The sequence below is a fragment of the Thermobia domestica genome, chromosome 13, assembly GCF_964235325.1.
Source record: "Thermobia domestica chromosome 13, izTheDome1.hap1.1, whole genome shotgun sequence".
In the NCBI taxonomy this organism is placed as follows: Eukaryota; Metazoa; Arthropoda; class Insecta; order Zygentoma; family Lepismatidae; genus Thermobia; species Thermobia domestica.
Genome location: NC_137466.1, coordinates 220,030,580 through 220,046,253, shown reverse-complemented (window position 1 = coordinate 220,046,253; position 15,674 = coordinate 220,030,580). Strand labels below are relative to the sequence as shown.

The 15,674-nt window shown below is 33.9% G+C and overlaps 1 protein-coding gene across 1 annotated transcript in view; it reads right to left on the bottom strand.

Moving 5' to 3' along the window:
• LOC145667977 (uncharacterized) overlaps nt 1-15,674 on the bottom strand; it is a 132,677-nt gene that overhangs the window by 2,504 nt on the left and 114,499 nt on the right. Inside the window, exons 13-20 of the mRNA XM_081735402.1 lie at nt 14,380-14,523; nt 13,505-13,652; nt 8,474-8,659; nt 7,665-7,855; nt 7,397-7,565; nt 6,620-6,795; nt 4,736-4,886; nt 737-866 (exon numbers count right to left, since the gene is read on the bottom strand). Of these exons, the coding sequence (XP_081591528.1) occupies nt 737-866; nt 4,736-4,886; nt 6,620-6,795; nt 7,397-7,565; nt 7,665-7,855; nt 8,474-8,659; nt 13,505-13,652; nt 14,380-14,523 (1,295 nt within the window). The remainder of the gene's footprint in view (nt 1-736; nt 867-4,735; nt 4,887-6,619; nt 6,796-7,396; nt 7,566-7,664; nt 7,856-8,473; nt 8,660-13,504; nt 13,653-14,379; nt 14,524-15,674) is intronic.

Below are 15,674 nucleotides of genomic sequence, written 5' to 3'. Positions count from 1 at the left end.
TCTCATTTTCTGAGTAGTTCTGATTACACAGAATATCAAATTATTGAAGCTTTACTGTGTTTCGAATTTAAATTTCAGCACGATTCTTGAGACTTCTATACGACTCAAGTTCAATCTCGTAGATTTTCTAAGTAAAAAATCTGAGACTTTTCATGGCATCAAAGTAGATATGCAAATGGTGCTTTTTTTTTAAAAAAAAAAGAAAAATCCAAACATAGAACGATATATAAAAAATCTAAAGGTATATCATAATACAAGTGCTAAAGAAAATACATATGTTCCTTCGTGTACAGTTGAAATATGTATTAAAAGTTGTTTCTGGACAACCATAAAATAGTTTATTGAATTACTATAAACCCTTAAATTAAATCTAGAAATATGTTAAAAAATAAGATATTATAAAACAGTGCATATTTATTGTCAATGAGTTTCTGAATCAATATCACAAGAGTAGTTCTAAATCTTAATTATTACACTTATTATAAAGCTTTACTTAATGGTTATGAATTAAATAGCACATGATATATTGTAAACAATTGACTATATGTTACTAGCCGCAATGTGTACTAATCCAATGTAATACAATTGTGAGATATCGTATACCAAATATCCCGATATGCGTTAGTACACTGAATGAAACAATTACAACGAAATTAAATATAAATGTTTTGATAACGCTAATATACATTATGAGTTTATAGGTGTCTGGTGAATAGAGTGAAAAGAGATAACCTACCCTGTTTTGACAAAACTGGTCCATAGACTCACCATCACTTTTATCGTTTTGTAGTCGGGATGATTAGGTTGATATGGAGGGAACCATACGTTCTTAAATTGGTATAATCGGTCATCTGAATGACACGCACCTGTTAGCATTAAAAAAGAAAAGTTTATCATTTAAAACACGATTAATTATATGTCAATATAAATACAAAACAGGAGAGATGTTGTGGAAGTACATGATCATCAGCTGTCCAGTCTATTTATATATTTTTGCTCCTTAGGAACTGGAAGTTTATGACTTCCTTAGAAAATACAAAATGTTTAAAAACTACACTTTACAGATAGACATTAATTTAATAGAATTTGGAAGTTTATTACCTAAATATATGAATAATTTTATTCCTATCTGGTGCATCGAATTTTTGGTTTCTGCTAATCTCATATTTTGTATATGAATATGATACTTGGTGCGGAAACCAGGAATTATTTAAAGTACGAGTATATCTCTAACAAATGGTAATCCGAAAAACTAAGATTATCTAAAGAAACTTAAAAAACGAACCCAGTTAAATTCTTCTTCTTCCCAGGATCAGCAATTTCTGTTTTGGTTTGACGTAGCTTAACATTCTCCCCTATCCTGAGTCCGACTTTTCATTCCCACGTACTTTTCTTCAGTACATCTTGTTCTTATTTGGTCCAATGGCGACCTTCCTCTAGGTACTTTCCTTCTACAGCTAATAGCGTGGCTCGTCCATATTTCATAATGTCTTCAATTATCTTATCTTCCTTTGACAATATTCCCCATATACTTCTTTTTTCTATCATTTTCAATACCCTTATATTTGACACCACCTACTTTTGAACACCACTATCACATTTCGAATGTTTCCGTTCTCTTTTTTCATAGTACCACAACATACAACATTAAAATACATCATTTTGTTCCTTAGATCACATTACATATGTATTTTCCAAATACATAAAGTACACAACCAGGTTAAGCATAATTTCTGACCAAAGTAAATCAAATTGTAGCAAAAAAGAGTTTGTGGAAAGCTCCCAGGAAGGTAAATAACACAGTTAACACATTGACAATATTAACTCTATAGCCCATAGAACTCGGAGGTTGAATGCCGCATTTACAAAAGCTCTTCAATGACTTCTGTCCTTAGTCAACTGGATCCAGTTTCTACTTTGTATTCCTATCTCTGCGAGATCCATCTTAATGTCTTCCTCCATCTGCTCCTAAGTCTTCCTAATGATCGTTTTCCGATTTTGTTTCGACTCAAAATTTTATTTTCTAACGTTTCTATTTTCTTCCATTCTGGCTACATGATCAACTCACCTGAGAGTCTTAGACTTGATGACTTTAACAATGTTTGGGAAACGGTATAAATTATACTCTTTTTAATGATGAAGCTTTTGTCATTCCCCAATTCCCTTCCTTCGGTCTGCTTTAGTATTTTATTCTCAAATAGGTTTAGTATGCGTTCTTCCCTCAGAGTAAGCGACCATGTTTCCCAACCATATAAAACAACAAGCATAATTATCATTTTATATATTTTAAGCTTAAAATTCCTCGACAGAATTCACGAAGACAAAAGATTTTGAACTGAATAATAACACAAATTTCTTGTTTTGAGTCGACATTTAATTTCTTCGTGGATATAGTTTTTGTTTGTCAACGTTGATTCTAGATATTTGATAGTATTCACTGTGTCGAAAGTAGTGTTCGACATTTTAACGTATCCATAATTTGAAGTATTATGGTCACGGCAATTTTCTCTGCATTTACTTCTAAATTTTTACCTCTGAAAGTGTTTAATAAGATCCCTAAATGTATTTCTATTGTTCTCCTATCAGATTTACTTCATCATCATAGTCCATAACCTCGTGAGTACCATACAATTCTAGATTCTGGTTGCTATTTTTATTTTTCTCATAGCATAGTAAAAAAAATAATAAAAATAAAAAATAAATAAATAAAAAATAAATAAAATTATATATATATATTAACGGCGGTAACGCATCTCCTTGTTTCAAGCCATTCTCGACGTGAAAGCTCGTGGACAAGAACTTTTCTGCTCCGACTTTACTTTGGAATTCATTTAGATATATCTTAATTAATCTAACTAGCCTTTTCGGTATAGTAATCCAGTAAGAATACTGTATAATGTTTCCCACCTACTATTGTATAGTGTTTCCGGAAACCAGGCCCTTCTAAAATCAATAAATAATTTATGTACCGGGGTATTGTACCATTGTATTTTATTGTATTGTATTGCTATTTCTTTTGGAATTTTTAAGAAATGGTAATTATCCGATTGATAGTTGATTGTTTTATGTCTAAATTTATACTGATAATCTACGTATGGGAACCATCTTGCTAACAGAAAATTTAAGAGGGTTTTACAGGATGATGACAGAAGAGTGATGCCTTGATGTTGCCAATATTAAGAGAATGAATCTTTTGTAGATTAAATATTTTGATCAAATATAAAATAAGACTAGAACGAGAAGGATGATAGAGAAATTTTCTCTGTAGCAAATAGTTTCAATGGATCCCTCTTCATTCTAATATTAATAACGTGGTTTCTTGTTTCGCACTGTTACAAAAGTTCATTGTTTAGAAATTACCATCAGACTTAATTTCTACGTTTAGTTTCATAATACAATCTATTAGTTGGATGGAACATCATCTCATTTTAGCTTGTAAAACTGTATAACTATATACTATATATTACAAGATTACAATTGATCTGGAGAAATCTATTTCCCTGACATTTTCTGACCTTTAGCAGGAAATTCCCTGACTTTCCTGACAGGTGTCGGATGACGTTGACATATAAATAAGAAATAAATAACGGTGAATATTTAAGTATGAGAACATTTATTTTATAGAGACAAATAGTATTCAATTACTCATACGTACAGCAATAAAAAAAATAGCAATAAAAACAAAATAGGTATTGTAATAGTTGACTAAGCTGAAATTGGTGTTCAGTTAAAGTTAGAAAAATATAGAAAAAATATGTTTTATAAAATTTCCCTGACTTTCCCTGATTTCCAGTTTTTTCCCTGAGTTTTCCCTGACTTCCCTGCTTTCCTGACCGGTAGGAACCTTGTTATAAACTATATATTAAAATTCTATAGAATGTATTATGTTAATATTTTGTTATATATTTCCTGTTTAACGCTGATATATTTCTCGTCACTTGTACCCTAATTAGATTCTATAATATTCTCAATGATCAGCTATTTGAATATGAAATACAACTGGAATCAAAGTTAACTCTACCGAACAAACGCTAACTGAAAAAGAAAAGTTATACGAAGCGTTAGAGACATAAAAGCTTCCTGTCACTATTGTGGTTACTTGTTTTGCATAATTAATAATTATATCTTAGTAAAATATAATTAAATTCGATTATAATTGGTTTTGATTAAAATTAGATATTCCTAGAACTAATTTATCTAGCGAAGTAAGTATGAAGTTCTGTTTTTGTAAGTTATAATCGCAATAACTAACTAATTCTGTATCATCCTCTTTCCTAGAGAGTTTACTTATATCTGAGCAGTTCATTATCGCAGTCTCAACATTATAATATATTTCGTAATGAGCATCTGAATAAGTAGTAATATCTACAAAATAATGACTTTTGAGAAAGATACATCTAAGTTACTCTTAAATTAGAATATGCTGCGAAATTGTTGTTTTTTCGATACTTCAAGTGATATCCAAAATAAAAAAGCTAGTCAGGATTACTTATTCTGAGAGTAAGTTGTTCTCGTATAAGCAGTACTGATATCCGTACCAAGAAGTAATAATTCAGTACTTGCTGTTTAAAAAAAAAAAAAAGTTATTGATGAGAATAGCCTTTTGTTCCTAATTACTGCAGCTTCTTAGAATACTGTGCTGAAAATCAATTATGGACTGAAAAATTCAATTGAAGCCTGAAATGTTTACCCTTATTCTTAATATCTGTGAAGTGTAAATGGAGAACTGGCTCACCATAATTCCTGGTGGGATTCCCATAGATCATGGTCATTGTGTATTGGCCCTTGTAGGAGAAGACGTAGAAATAGACGGGTTGCTTGCTGAGACTCGAATGAAGTTTTGCTGATTTGTCTGCTCCCAGAAGAAACATTCGATCCGTAAACATCTGAAAAACAAATAAATGAAAAATGAAATGTTATGGTATTATTTGTAAGGAACATTTTGATTTTAACAACAAAAATATTCTAATTTATGAATGAATTTTTTTCGTTCCTTTCGGGTATCTTTCACTCTCCGTAACATTTAACCTGATAGGAGACCAAAACAAATTTCTCCCCACTTTCCCTCGCTTGAGTACATATACCTATTCCTCTTTCCACCAATAACCGCTGCGTATAGGAAAACACGTACCTAGTAAATATCCATAAATTTCGTAATAGCACACACATACCTTTAGACTATACATTCATCATATTTGAGGATAAGCTACACAACTCTGTACGATAATTATAAAATTAATTAAATGGTGTTTGTTCATTTATTCGACAGAGGTTATGAAATAATGTTGAATGGTAAAGTGTACCTGTTAGATCAATGGCAACTGAGGACAGGGTGGGAAGTTGTACTTGTTGTGCATATACGATACAATCTATGAGTTCGAAATTACAGAAGTAACGTAATTAACTGCAAATCTTCAAATGAATAGAGGAAACATGTGCTTCGTATAATCCTTCCTTTCATTGTATAAAAGAAAAATATTGTATATAGTTGTAAGAATGTTTCTTTGTTGTGCCTCTGTTCCATAAGAAAGGAGTGAAATATAATTTTTAAACTTTGGAGTGCAATCAATGTTGGTTTTCACTCAATATAGCAATGAATAATAATATAATCATTTGCAAAGCTATTATTAAACTATGATTACTATGGCATTTTATTATACTTCAAGATGAAAGTTAAAACAGTTGTGTTTAATTGTAAGCATTGATGGTGAAAACAAAGGGATTGCGTATATCTCAGTGACTCCAACTGGAAGAGCATCAAGAAGAAAATTTATACTTTAGATGATATTATATCTTACAAAGAGAAACAAAATCTCCCCTTGTACTGGACTAGTGATTCTCTTCATTACTATCCCCAGCTGGGTGATTCGATCCCACCTCCCACCAAGTGGGCGTTGTGGTGAACAAATACAATAAATATGGCTTTTCTTGGACATTCCCCGTTTCCTCCCACTTTCGTAATTTCGCCATTACCATCCACCTCCCATAGTCTCGTTGCATAACGTGAGACGTTAAACTAACAAGAAGAGGGAGAAGAATTGGGTAGGGTGTTTTGGTTGCTTATCAGATTAGAATCAACGAAAAATGTTGAAATAGGTGATCTCAACAGCGAACTGTAACATTATCAAATAGCCAATTGTGTCAAACCAACTGTGTCAAATAGCCAATTGTGTCAAATATTTAATACAAAAACTTCTACTCTAAGCCTAATAAATAGTAAAACCAGGCCACAACTTTTTGCTTTAAAATTTAGGTAAACAGTAATAAAAATTGTATCTTATTTGGAATATTGGCTATAGTTCATAACTAGGTAACAGAAGTTAATTTACTTATGAATTAATATGATACTTCTAAACACTGCACATTGAATTACTGTACTTTGAACATAATTGTCATTACATAAATAAACAACAATAGAACATATAAACATTAAATTATCTTTAGAGTTTGTTACATATTTTTCTGACAAAGTTTAACTACAAATATATTACGTGTTGCTGGTTTTCGGTTTGACAGAAAAACTATTGTTGTCTCTTCTTGCATGCAGTTTAGTTTCAGTTTGACAGCAAAATCCTTTCTCAATATACAGCTGATGGCTATAGCAAATTTTGTTGTTTACCTCTACTAACGAATGTGAGTTGTTGATTGTTATAGGTTCGTCACCAAAATAGAACTCTCTCACTCGCTGCGTGACTTCCAAAGGGTTGTTGGTACTCCGATGATAATGAAGACACAAAGGCCCCAAGCGGTGGAAATCCTGATTCAATTCTGGGTAAAGGTCGCGTTGTTCCAAAACTAGAAGCAGTAAGAAACAGATTGAGTACACATTAAGTGAATCAACAAAAATCATTAACAGAATTTACTTATATTGAAGTAATAGCTACAGTTGAAGTAATTATTGAAGAACGGAGAAATTGGAGCCTTCATTCATCGAAATTTCGCATTAATTTAGAGTGATTATCACATACATTTTTATATATAATATCAAATATTGAGGTGCTTGCAACTATTTGAATAAGCATGACATGCTCAACGAAACAATTGACACACCATAAAACAATTAGTTCTGTATTCTCTCCCTCTCCCTTGTCTTATTACATCAATTTTCCATATATCCAAAATAGACGTGTTTGTTTATTCTATTTGTTATAATCCATTTGAAGTGATATCGGTTGACATTATTTCGGATAATAGGATTACATTCTATTTCAGGTAGTCTTTAAATTTGTTTTAAAGCATCTGCAATTGTAGGAACACTTATAAATGAAAAAAAAAAATCTTTTTCTATAATCATGACTAATTCCAGAAAGCTTGTCACCATTTATGTGGTGAACTATAAACAGATATATTGATTCCTTAATAGAAACGATGGAAGCGATTCATTGGTTGGACTTACGCGCTGCTCTGATCGCACCTTCCTGTGAAGTGATGCCCAACATCCAAGGTACCTTGTGGAATTTTCCCTGTTGGATTAGCTTCAACGGGGAGTCTGTGAGGAAAGGTTCTTCGGAGTCTGATGCCTCAATCACAGGACGGAAGGGAAGCAGAGGATCTAAATCCCATTCCTGAAATAAATAAAGGGTTGGCCATTACACTGATGATAGATCTTTCAAAGAAACATTACTTTATACGATCTGAAAGATTAAATTCAGAAATTAACTTACGAAAAGCTTGTTGTGAGCCTCCACAATATCAGAAGCGTTCACGTTCCTCAGGCACTGACTCAGATCTGCCGATGTATTGCTCTTGCAACCCACGGCACGTCCTAGCTTGAAGGCCGTAGCTCTGGCGGGAATAGGAAATGCCCACATATCTAGAGCTGTCCCACTCTGTGACACTGCTCTATGAAAGAGTCCTGGGAAATAACCAAAACGCATGACCACACTTTATACCAGATACCATTCCTCTATACCTCGTATATCATATAACAATAATTTATTTCTTAATTTGTTAAGTAAATTTACTAGCTGTAGCCATGGGCACCCATGTTGTGGTTTGCGAGGGGGGGGGCAACTATAAGCAACGTTTCAAATATAGTTTCAAATTTTGATGTAACTAATGTAAAAATTCTATTGGGTTTTCAATATTCCCAAGTACAATTTCCTCTTAAGGGGGGGGGGGGGCAAGCGCCCCATCGTGCCCCATGTGATGGGCGCCCTTGGCTGTAGCATGTTACAGTATTCGTGTTTCTTATTACCTTAAATTAAGTTGCATCTTTCAATGTGTATATATAGCATTCTCAACACACATAGAACATATAGAATCTACTGAACAATAATAAACATATACAAATGTTAACATAAAAATAATGAAGTTTACTGATATAACTTACCTTCAATTTCAACCAGAAATGGAAAATTGTCAAACTTAGGTTTCTGATATAATTTAATGTAATTATGATTGTATTAATGTAATTATGATAGAAATATCAGGATCAGCGGCGTAATAAATAGTCAGTATGTTAGGCACAAACCTTTAGACATTGGTGACAGCATGAGGTAGTGCACGCTAGCAGCTCCAGCACTCTGCCCTGCGATTGTGACTTTGTTGGGGTCCCCTCCAAAGGCTGCAATGTTCTCCTTTACCCAACGCAAAGCGGCTACTTGGTCCTTCATTGCGTAGTTGCCAGGGAGAGATGAGTCCTCAGTGCTTAGGAAACCTGCAGAAACCAATGGCTATAGATACTCATTTCTTCATACGATAGTAAAGTATAGATAACATGTGCTTTCATAGACGAAACGTTTTAATGAGCATTATGTTTGTAATGTAATGAATGTAAAACAGTAACTATAACTTTAGTCCTAGAATAAGAACTTTGTTCATAAACCATCTTTTAGACCGCTACTAAAGTCATTTGGCTATCAAAGATTAATGGATTTTTTTGTTTCTACTTTAAACATTTGAAGACTAGTCCTTTATGGATCATCCTGAGTGAATTTAAGGAGACTGCATCTCTTGAAATATTAGGGAAATATGTTGTACCTAGAAACCAATTTTTCAAACCTATTTCTTCCTTCACCAAAAATAAAATTTTCTTGAAGTATGATTCTCATTGCTAGTATTTTAAGAAAGCTATGGCGTAACGAACAGGTCAATAGTTTTAACAGAAAACTAACAAGTTACAGTTTATTAAATGTGACCCAAAGTACATAGCGCTGATGTAGGAGGAAACACACACTGAGTCACATATTTATATATCAGCATTACATAATTATAAAGATCAAATAAATATTCAGTAGCCCATCTCTTTTACAAATACTGAAAACCACGATTACCAACTTTTGTAATTTTCTAAATATTTTATAAAACAATTCTCACGAATGTATTTATTAAACTTATTTTTAAGAATGGAAAAATATAAATAAACATTTCCAAGTTTTTTGTTTCCCTTGCAACATAAAGATTTTCGCTAATAACTATCAAGTAGACTTAGCCTGATCAGTTAAAGGGATGAAGTTACTTTACAAATTGCAAGAAAAGGTCACTACTATCCGAATGTAGAATCGTCTCCAGGTACAACATGTTTCCCCACGAAATTTGTACCCCAGAAGAATATGATCTTCTTTAATAATATAAGTAAATAACTAACCATGTTCTTTGTATTTTGACAAACCGAATATTCAATTTTATTTTTAATGAAATACACTTTAATCAGTTTCTGTTATGATAAGACTTACTTGTCAGTGTTGCAAATAACGATAATAATAATATTAATTAAAGGTTTTGAATTTTAAGGATTTCATTGAGGTTAAGGCATCTTCTTGGTTTCCTCTGATAATTTTGCTCCCACTTTGAGAAATAGAAGCAATTAACACAAAGTTGTGATAACATTTGCCATAACATGATATAGGTGACAGTATCTAACAACATTCATAGACTGGATGAAAAGTTGTAATTTAAAACTGTCATCTAACGTGGAATCTGGTAAGCAGAATATGGTAAGCATTAATGTCAATCCGGAAAGATACTCAAAAGTTGGAAACAAAATTACTTTTCAAGCGTTTTCAGATCTTGGCAGGTGAAACTATTAGAACAGAAATTGTGCCTACTTGCATTTTCAGAATTTATAAGTATTAGTTACAATAGTTAAGTAAATTTAAGATTTTATACTATCCACTAAGTATGTATCATAAAAGTGTTATACGTACTTCAATAGGTATAATATAGTCTTGTTTCAGTAGAAATATTGCAATAAATACGGTATAAAAATAATTAATTATTTTGATTTATTGTTTATTTGATTTATTATTACTAGCTGAACTTGCGCTATTTACACAGTGCACAGTTCTAAAATGAGCGTGAATCTCCTTCCCACTTCTCGCTATATCTGTGAAAGTCTCTTTACGAACACAAGTAAAGGACAGGAAGAATCTCAAAAGGAGTGAATTGCTCTAGACAAACATATAAATGTAGTATTTTAATATATAGAATGTTGGGGAGGTCTGTGGCAAACTTGAATAAGTAATAGATGATATCAAGTGCAATTTTTCCCCCTATAATTCCATATCCGAGTACGAATCATTCTGACTTCACAAACCTTCGAAGTTGCCAGCTTCCAATAGGTTTTGTCATTCAGATTAAAGCAAAGTGCCTGAAATGTCCATCAACTTGCTACACGTAGCTCCTCTACAGGTAGGCTTTCACAACCCTAACAGCACAATTCAGGCATATGCCTATCATGTTCCCTCAGGCACATGGGAATGTGTCCAGTATGTGCCTTATGTACATATGAAAGAGAAATAACATGGCAAGTGATAATCACAGTCTATGTCCGCCCCTAGGCACATACCTGACATGTACCTGGGGATCGTGCCTAGTATGTTTTAGGTATGTTTCTCATGCCGTAAGCGTCAATGAACCACAAAATTACTCCCCCAAAATATGTTAATTTGCCTATATGCTTAAAGTGTTTACATTAAGGCGAGTCTAAAAAACACTTTAAAAAAGTAAAAAAAAAAAAAAATGTACCGGTACTCCAGGGTGGGCGCGAACTACCAATCTTTGGATCACTAGCCGCGTGCTCTTCCGACTTGGGCACCGAGGCGATGAAGGGAACGTCGTTTGTTGAGTGGTAAATTGTTGGGGTCTTTTGAATTTGACTAATCACAGTGCTCCTTTAACCGCGTATATTCGACAATAACCGTTTGGAATAAAATAAAATCTGCTAATGTAATTTTATAACAAAATGACTAGTGCTTATTTACTTCTTCCATATTCAGTTTCAAATGATCGGCGACAGTTGCCATCTAATAAACTTGATGCGTTTGCTGCTTCTAGTATACAATCGCTTAGAAAAAGAAGCAACAAATGCATCAAATGTGGGAGATGAATATAGAACACCTAAATGACGCATGCCTAGTAGGAACGAGTTAGACGCCCCGCAGGGGTTCGTTGAGTTGTTCTCGGCATAAAATGGGCAAATTAAAGCCTTCCCCAAAATTTTCCGTACATTTACAATCTGTGGATCCTTATAGTAAAACTGCGCCGACATGTGTATATTCTATTGTAGACCTTGAAGACAACATTGTTCCCACGTTATTGCACCACCAAAGTTATGCATACGGATTTATGTTATGCAATGTACCACGAATTTTCCATGCTTCTCGTATTGATATCTTCAAGACTGAAGAATGGTACCAAATTTGAACATTTGTCGCCTCTCGTATCCTAAATAACGGCTACAATGTAACTACAGAGTACAGTGAGCACAGAAAGTGTTCGTATACCTATGCTATTGAAACAAGAATGCCTGTGAGAACGAAACAAAATTTAAGAAGTGTAATAACACACACAATATACATAATGAAAACTAAGTTTTATTAATATATCAATGTAGAACCACAAAGACAAGTGTAATGTTTAGAAAGTAAATAAACTCCGTAGAAAGAGAGTAGAGTAGACCCAAAAAGTGATCTTACACCTGATGTAAGAATACGAAACAAAGACGCCACAACTGGGGTTCACTAGTATTCACCTGAATATACCTCTGTATGGCAGTGACGAGTGACAGAGTGAGTTTAGTTGCGAATAGGAGTGAAAACACTGCACAGTAGGCTATCAAAATGGGGAGAACCGAACAGAAACAAGTGAATGGACAAGGGAAGTTATTATTAAATTGCATAAGAAGGCTAAGTCTTTGAGAGAGATAGCAAACCTTGTAGACAGGCCTCGTTCAACAGTACAAACAATAATTGTGAGGTATGTGAGGTATAATGTTTCTAACACGGTGAGCAACAAAAAAAAAAAAAAAAAAAAAAAAAAAAAAAAACCGGAAGACTAACAATTTTGAGCGAACAAGACAAACGTTACATCATTAGGGAAATAAAAAAAGGTTCCGAAAAGTAGTGTTGTGCAATTGACAACGGATCTGGAAAAACGCGGTGTTAAAATATCAGCCAGTACAGTGCGGAATATTTGCAAAGAGAATGGACATCATTTTCGGGTAGCCAGGAAAAAACTTTTGGGTGAACAAGACAAATTCTACAAACAGACTAAAGTTTGTAAAAGAGTATAGAAATAAGGGATCAGACTTGCGGAATAGGGTCATATTTTTAGACGAAAGTAAATTTAATCTGGGTCCGGTGGGAGGCATATGGTATGGCGCAAGGTGAATATAGAGATGAATCCTCGAAATCTCGTCCCTACAGTAAAACACGGAGGAGAATCTTTGCTCGTCTGGGGGTGTATGGGTCGTATGAGTGCCTCGCGAGTGAGTCGCCTCCACTTTATCGATGTAGTGATGGATCACAAAGTGTATATTAACATATTAAAGGAAAATCTCCATATAGTGCTCAGAAGATAGGCATTGAAAACAATTTTATTTTTTAGCAAGACAACGACCTCAAACATACAGCGGAAATACTTTATTGTGGCTCCTCTACAATACCCCAAAACAGCTTCGCACTCCTCCTCAACCCCGTATGATCTGTTCTGGAGACAAGAATCGGAAGGCACAGCTTATAAAGAAGACCTAAAAAAAAACTATTCAAGAAGAATGAGATTTAATCAGTCCCGAAACTACAGAACACTTTGTGAAATCAAGATTAGAGGTAATCATTGACGCACAGGGTAATCCCACAAGATATTAAATAACGTAATATACTTTGTAAACATTAGTTCAAGTATAAGTGTACGATGACTTTTTGCCCTTACAAGACAGAAATTCTCTCTTTTCCTTTGAACAAACCAGTGATTGTGTTTGTTTGGCCTTTCTCTTGCATATAGAAATAAAATGTATGAATGTGTAGTTTTAACTCTGGACCACCTCCCGTTGTTATTCTAAGCTGTTTCCAATATAAAGTGTACACGGTGTATGAACACTTTCTGCGCTCACTCAATGTATTCTCGTTACTCAACAATGTGCTTTTAAGTCTATATTTCAATATTCCCCATAAGGCCGAACTTTTGGGACGTCCTATTTATATATACATAAACTGAATTTGGAGACTTTCTTTTTTTGAAAGTATCAGTTTTATTGATGGTAAGTAGGAAGTGGAATACTTACCTAAAGCAGCGAGTCTATAGTTGAAAGTGACCAATACAATATCTTCATCCATGAAATACTCAGGCCCAAGAAACGCCACGACACTGCCTCCTGCGAACCAGGCCCCGCCATGAATCCACACCAACACTGGACGCTGGGGATTCTGCAACTGTAAAGCAAAACAAACAGGATTTACTTGAAAGAATAAAACTTACATTTTATGTAATGGTTTCATTATATTAGATTTTATTTTATTCTATTTTATTTGTTATATGAAAACTATAATGGAAATGAAATACAGTATGTTGAAATTCAAACATATATACATAATGAAACACGTGTTTCAGCATTTTGGAAAATTCCGCTCTTTAGGAGGAAGGTAGCCATTACTATAACATCTAAATTTCCTTTTCCTTATTTACAAAGTACCTACTGTGAAAATTTGCTTAATTTGGGTATTCATTTTTTGCTATTTTATTATTTTCTACTTTCTAGAACTGTTGTTGAAGTAGGATAATATTGTACTTTTAAAAATGTTTTTATTAATACGAAGTATCATTGTAATATGAAAAAGTTATTTTTAAATGATCAAAATTTCCGCAGAAATTAACCACTGTACACAATTGGAATTAAATTAATCCTTCAAAGTATAAAGAAATCATGTAAGACTGAAAGAATTTTGGTGCCTTGCTAAGTAATACATGTTTCCCAAACAGGGAATACCATTACCCAGAAGGAAGGTTCACCCACTGTGACAGTTTTATTACAGAGAAGAAAATAAATCATGAATAAGATCTAAGAGTATGATCAAACTTATGAAACAGCCTGTATTCGAAGTCGGGGATTATGGTAACCCTGAGCTCAAGGCTTATTTTCAAAGAAGTTGCATTTCATACCTGATGCGTGAATACATTGATCACCAGACAGTCTTCCTGTCCCACCAACACCGGCCGCCTCATCATTAGGTCCTTCTGCATACACACAGGGCCGTCTTTCGTGGCGTCGAACTCTTCCTTCCATGCATCTGGTGGTTGAGGGGCCTGTGTTACGAAGAAATCGGATGACATTAGTTGAGAAATGGAGAACACTCTGTGCACACAAACAATGTTTACAAAGTAGTTTATTATAAACCTATATAGTTTGAAATATACAGTATATGATGTGTAGTACTAAAAAGTAGTTTTGAGGGTAATTGAGGTAATTGAAAGTCAAATATACTACACTGCTTTAATATTCATCTTCAGGCATTATTGTTGAATTAAGACGTATCATTCAAAGTATGCTTCATGTGGTCACGGAACGTCTCGGACATCTTATCTTTCTCGATTCTAAAAGTGGTCCGCAGGGGTTTCTTGCAAATTAAGGGGGAGGGGGAGGTTACAGACAACTGCTTCAACTTCAAAGTTCGTAACATTTATGTATTATTGAAAGTAATTGCTAATGTTAATATTGACACAATGTTCTATTTCTAAGGACGCGAAGGAAATAATATTTGTGTAGTATTGCAAAAGTTGAGTTCTGTAAATTTAGTGCTGTCATTAAAATATTTGCCGAGTAATATTAATCTTGTGAATTCTAAAACTGTCGACTCTTTTAAAGTCACCCTAGTCAGAAATTCATTTAATATGGTTAATCACTATAGACTAAATAATCATTCAACGATATTCGGGTTAGATTCTTTAAATGACTTAAAAAATAATTAATTTTCGGTCGTGATTATATTTCGATCGCCGAAGGACGTCTTCCCTCATACGTGACGGGTTAACATCGCCAAAGCTGCCAAAAGCCCAGAAATCTAATTCCTAATCGTAAGCCCAAATGACATATTTATTCTCAACTGAAATTGATAAAAAGTTATAGATCTTTATGTTCAATATTGATTCACATTTAATTATTAGGCATATCAAGAAACTGTTTTCCAGCTTGATTCAGTGTCAGATTAACAGGTTCCATATCTCCTTCATATTATGCCTCTATTCAGGCACTTAGAGCTCCTCCGTGGCTAAGCGGTTAGCGTACGCGCCTTTGGCGCGGGAGACCCGGGTTCGATTCCCGGCGGGAGCTCATGTGGTTCGGATTCCACGTTAATCAGTAGGTCCACGTCTCATATAGCCTCGCTGCTGAACGGGACGCTAAAAAAACTCAAAAATCAATCAATTTATTCAGGCACGATTTCGTAAAGAGGTGACAT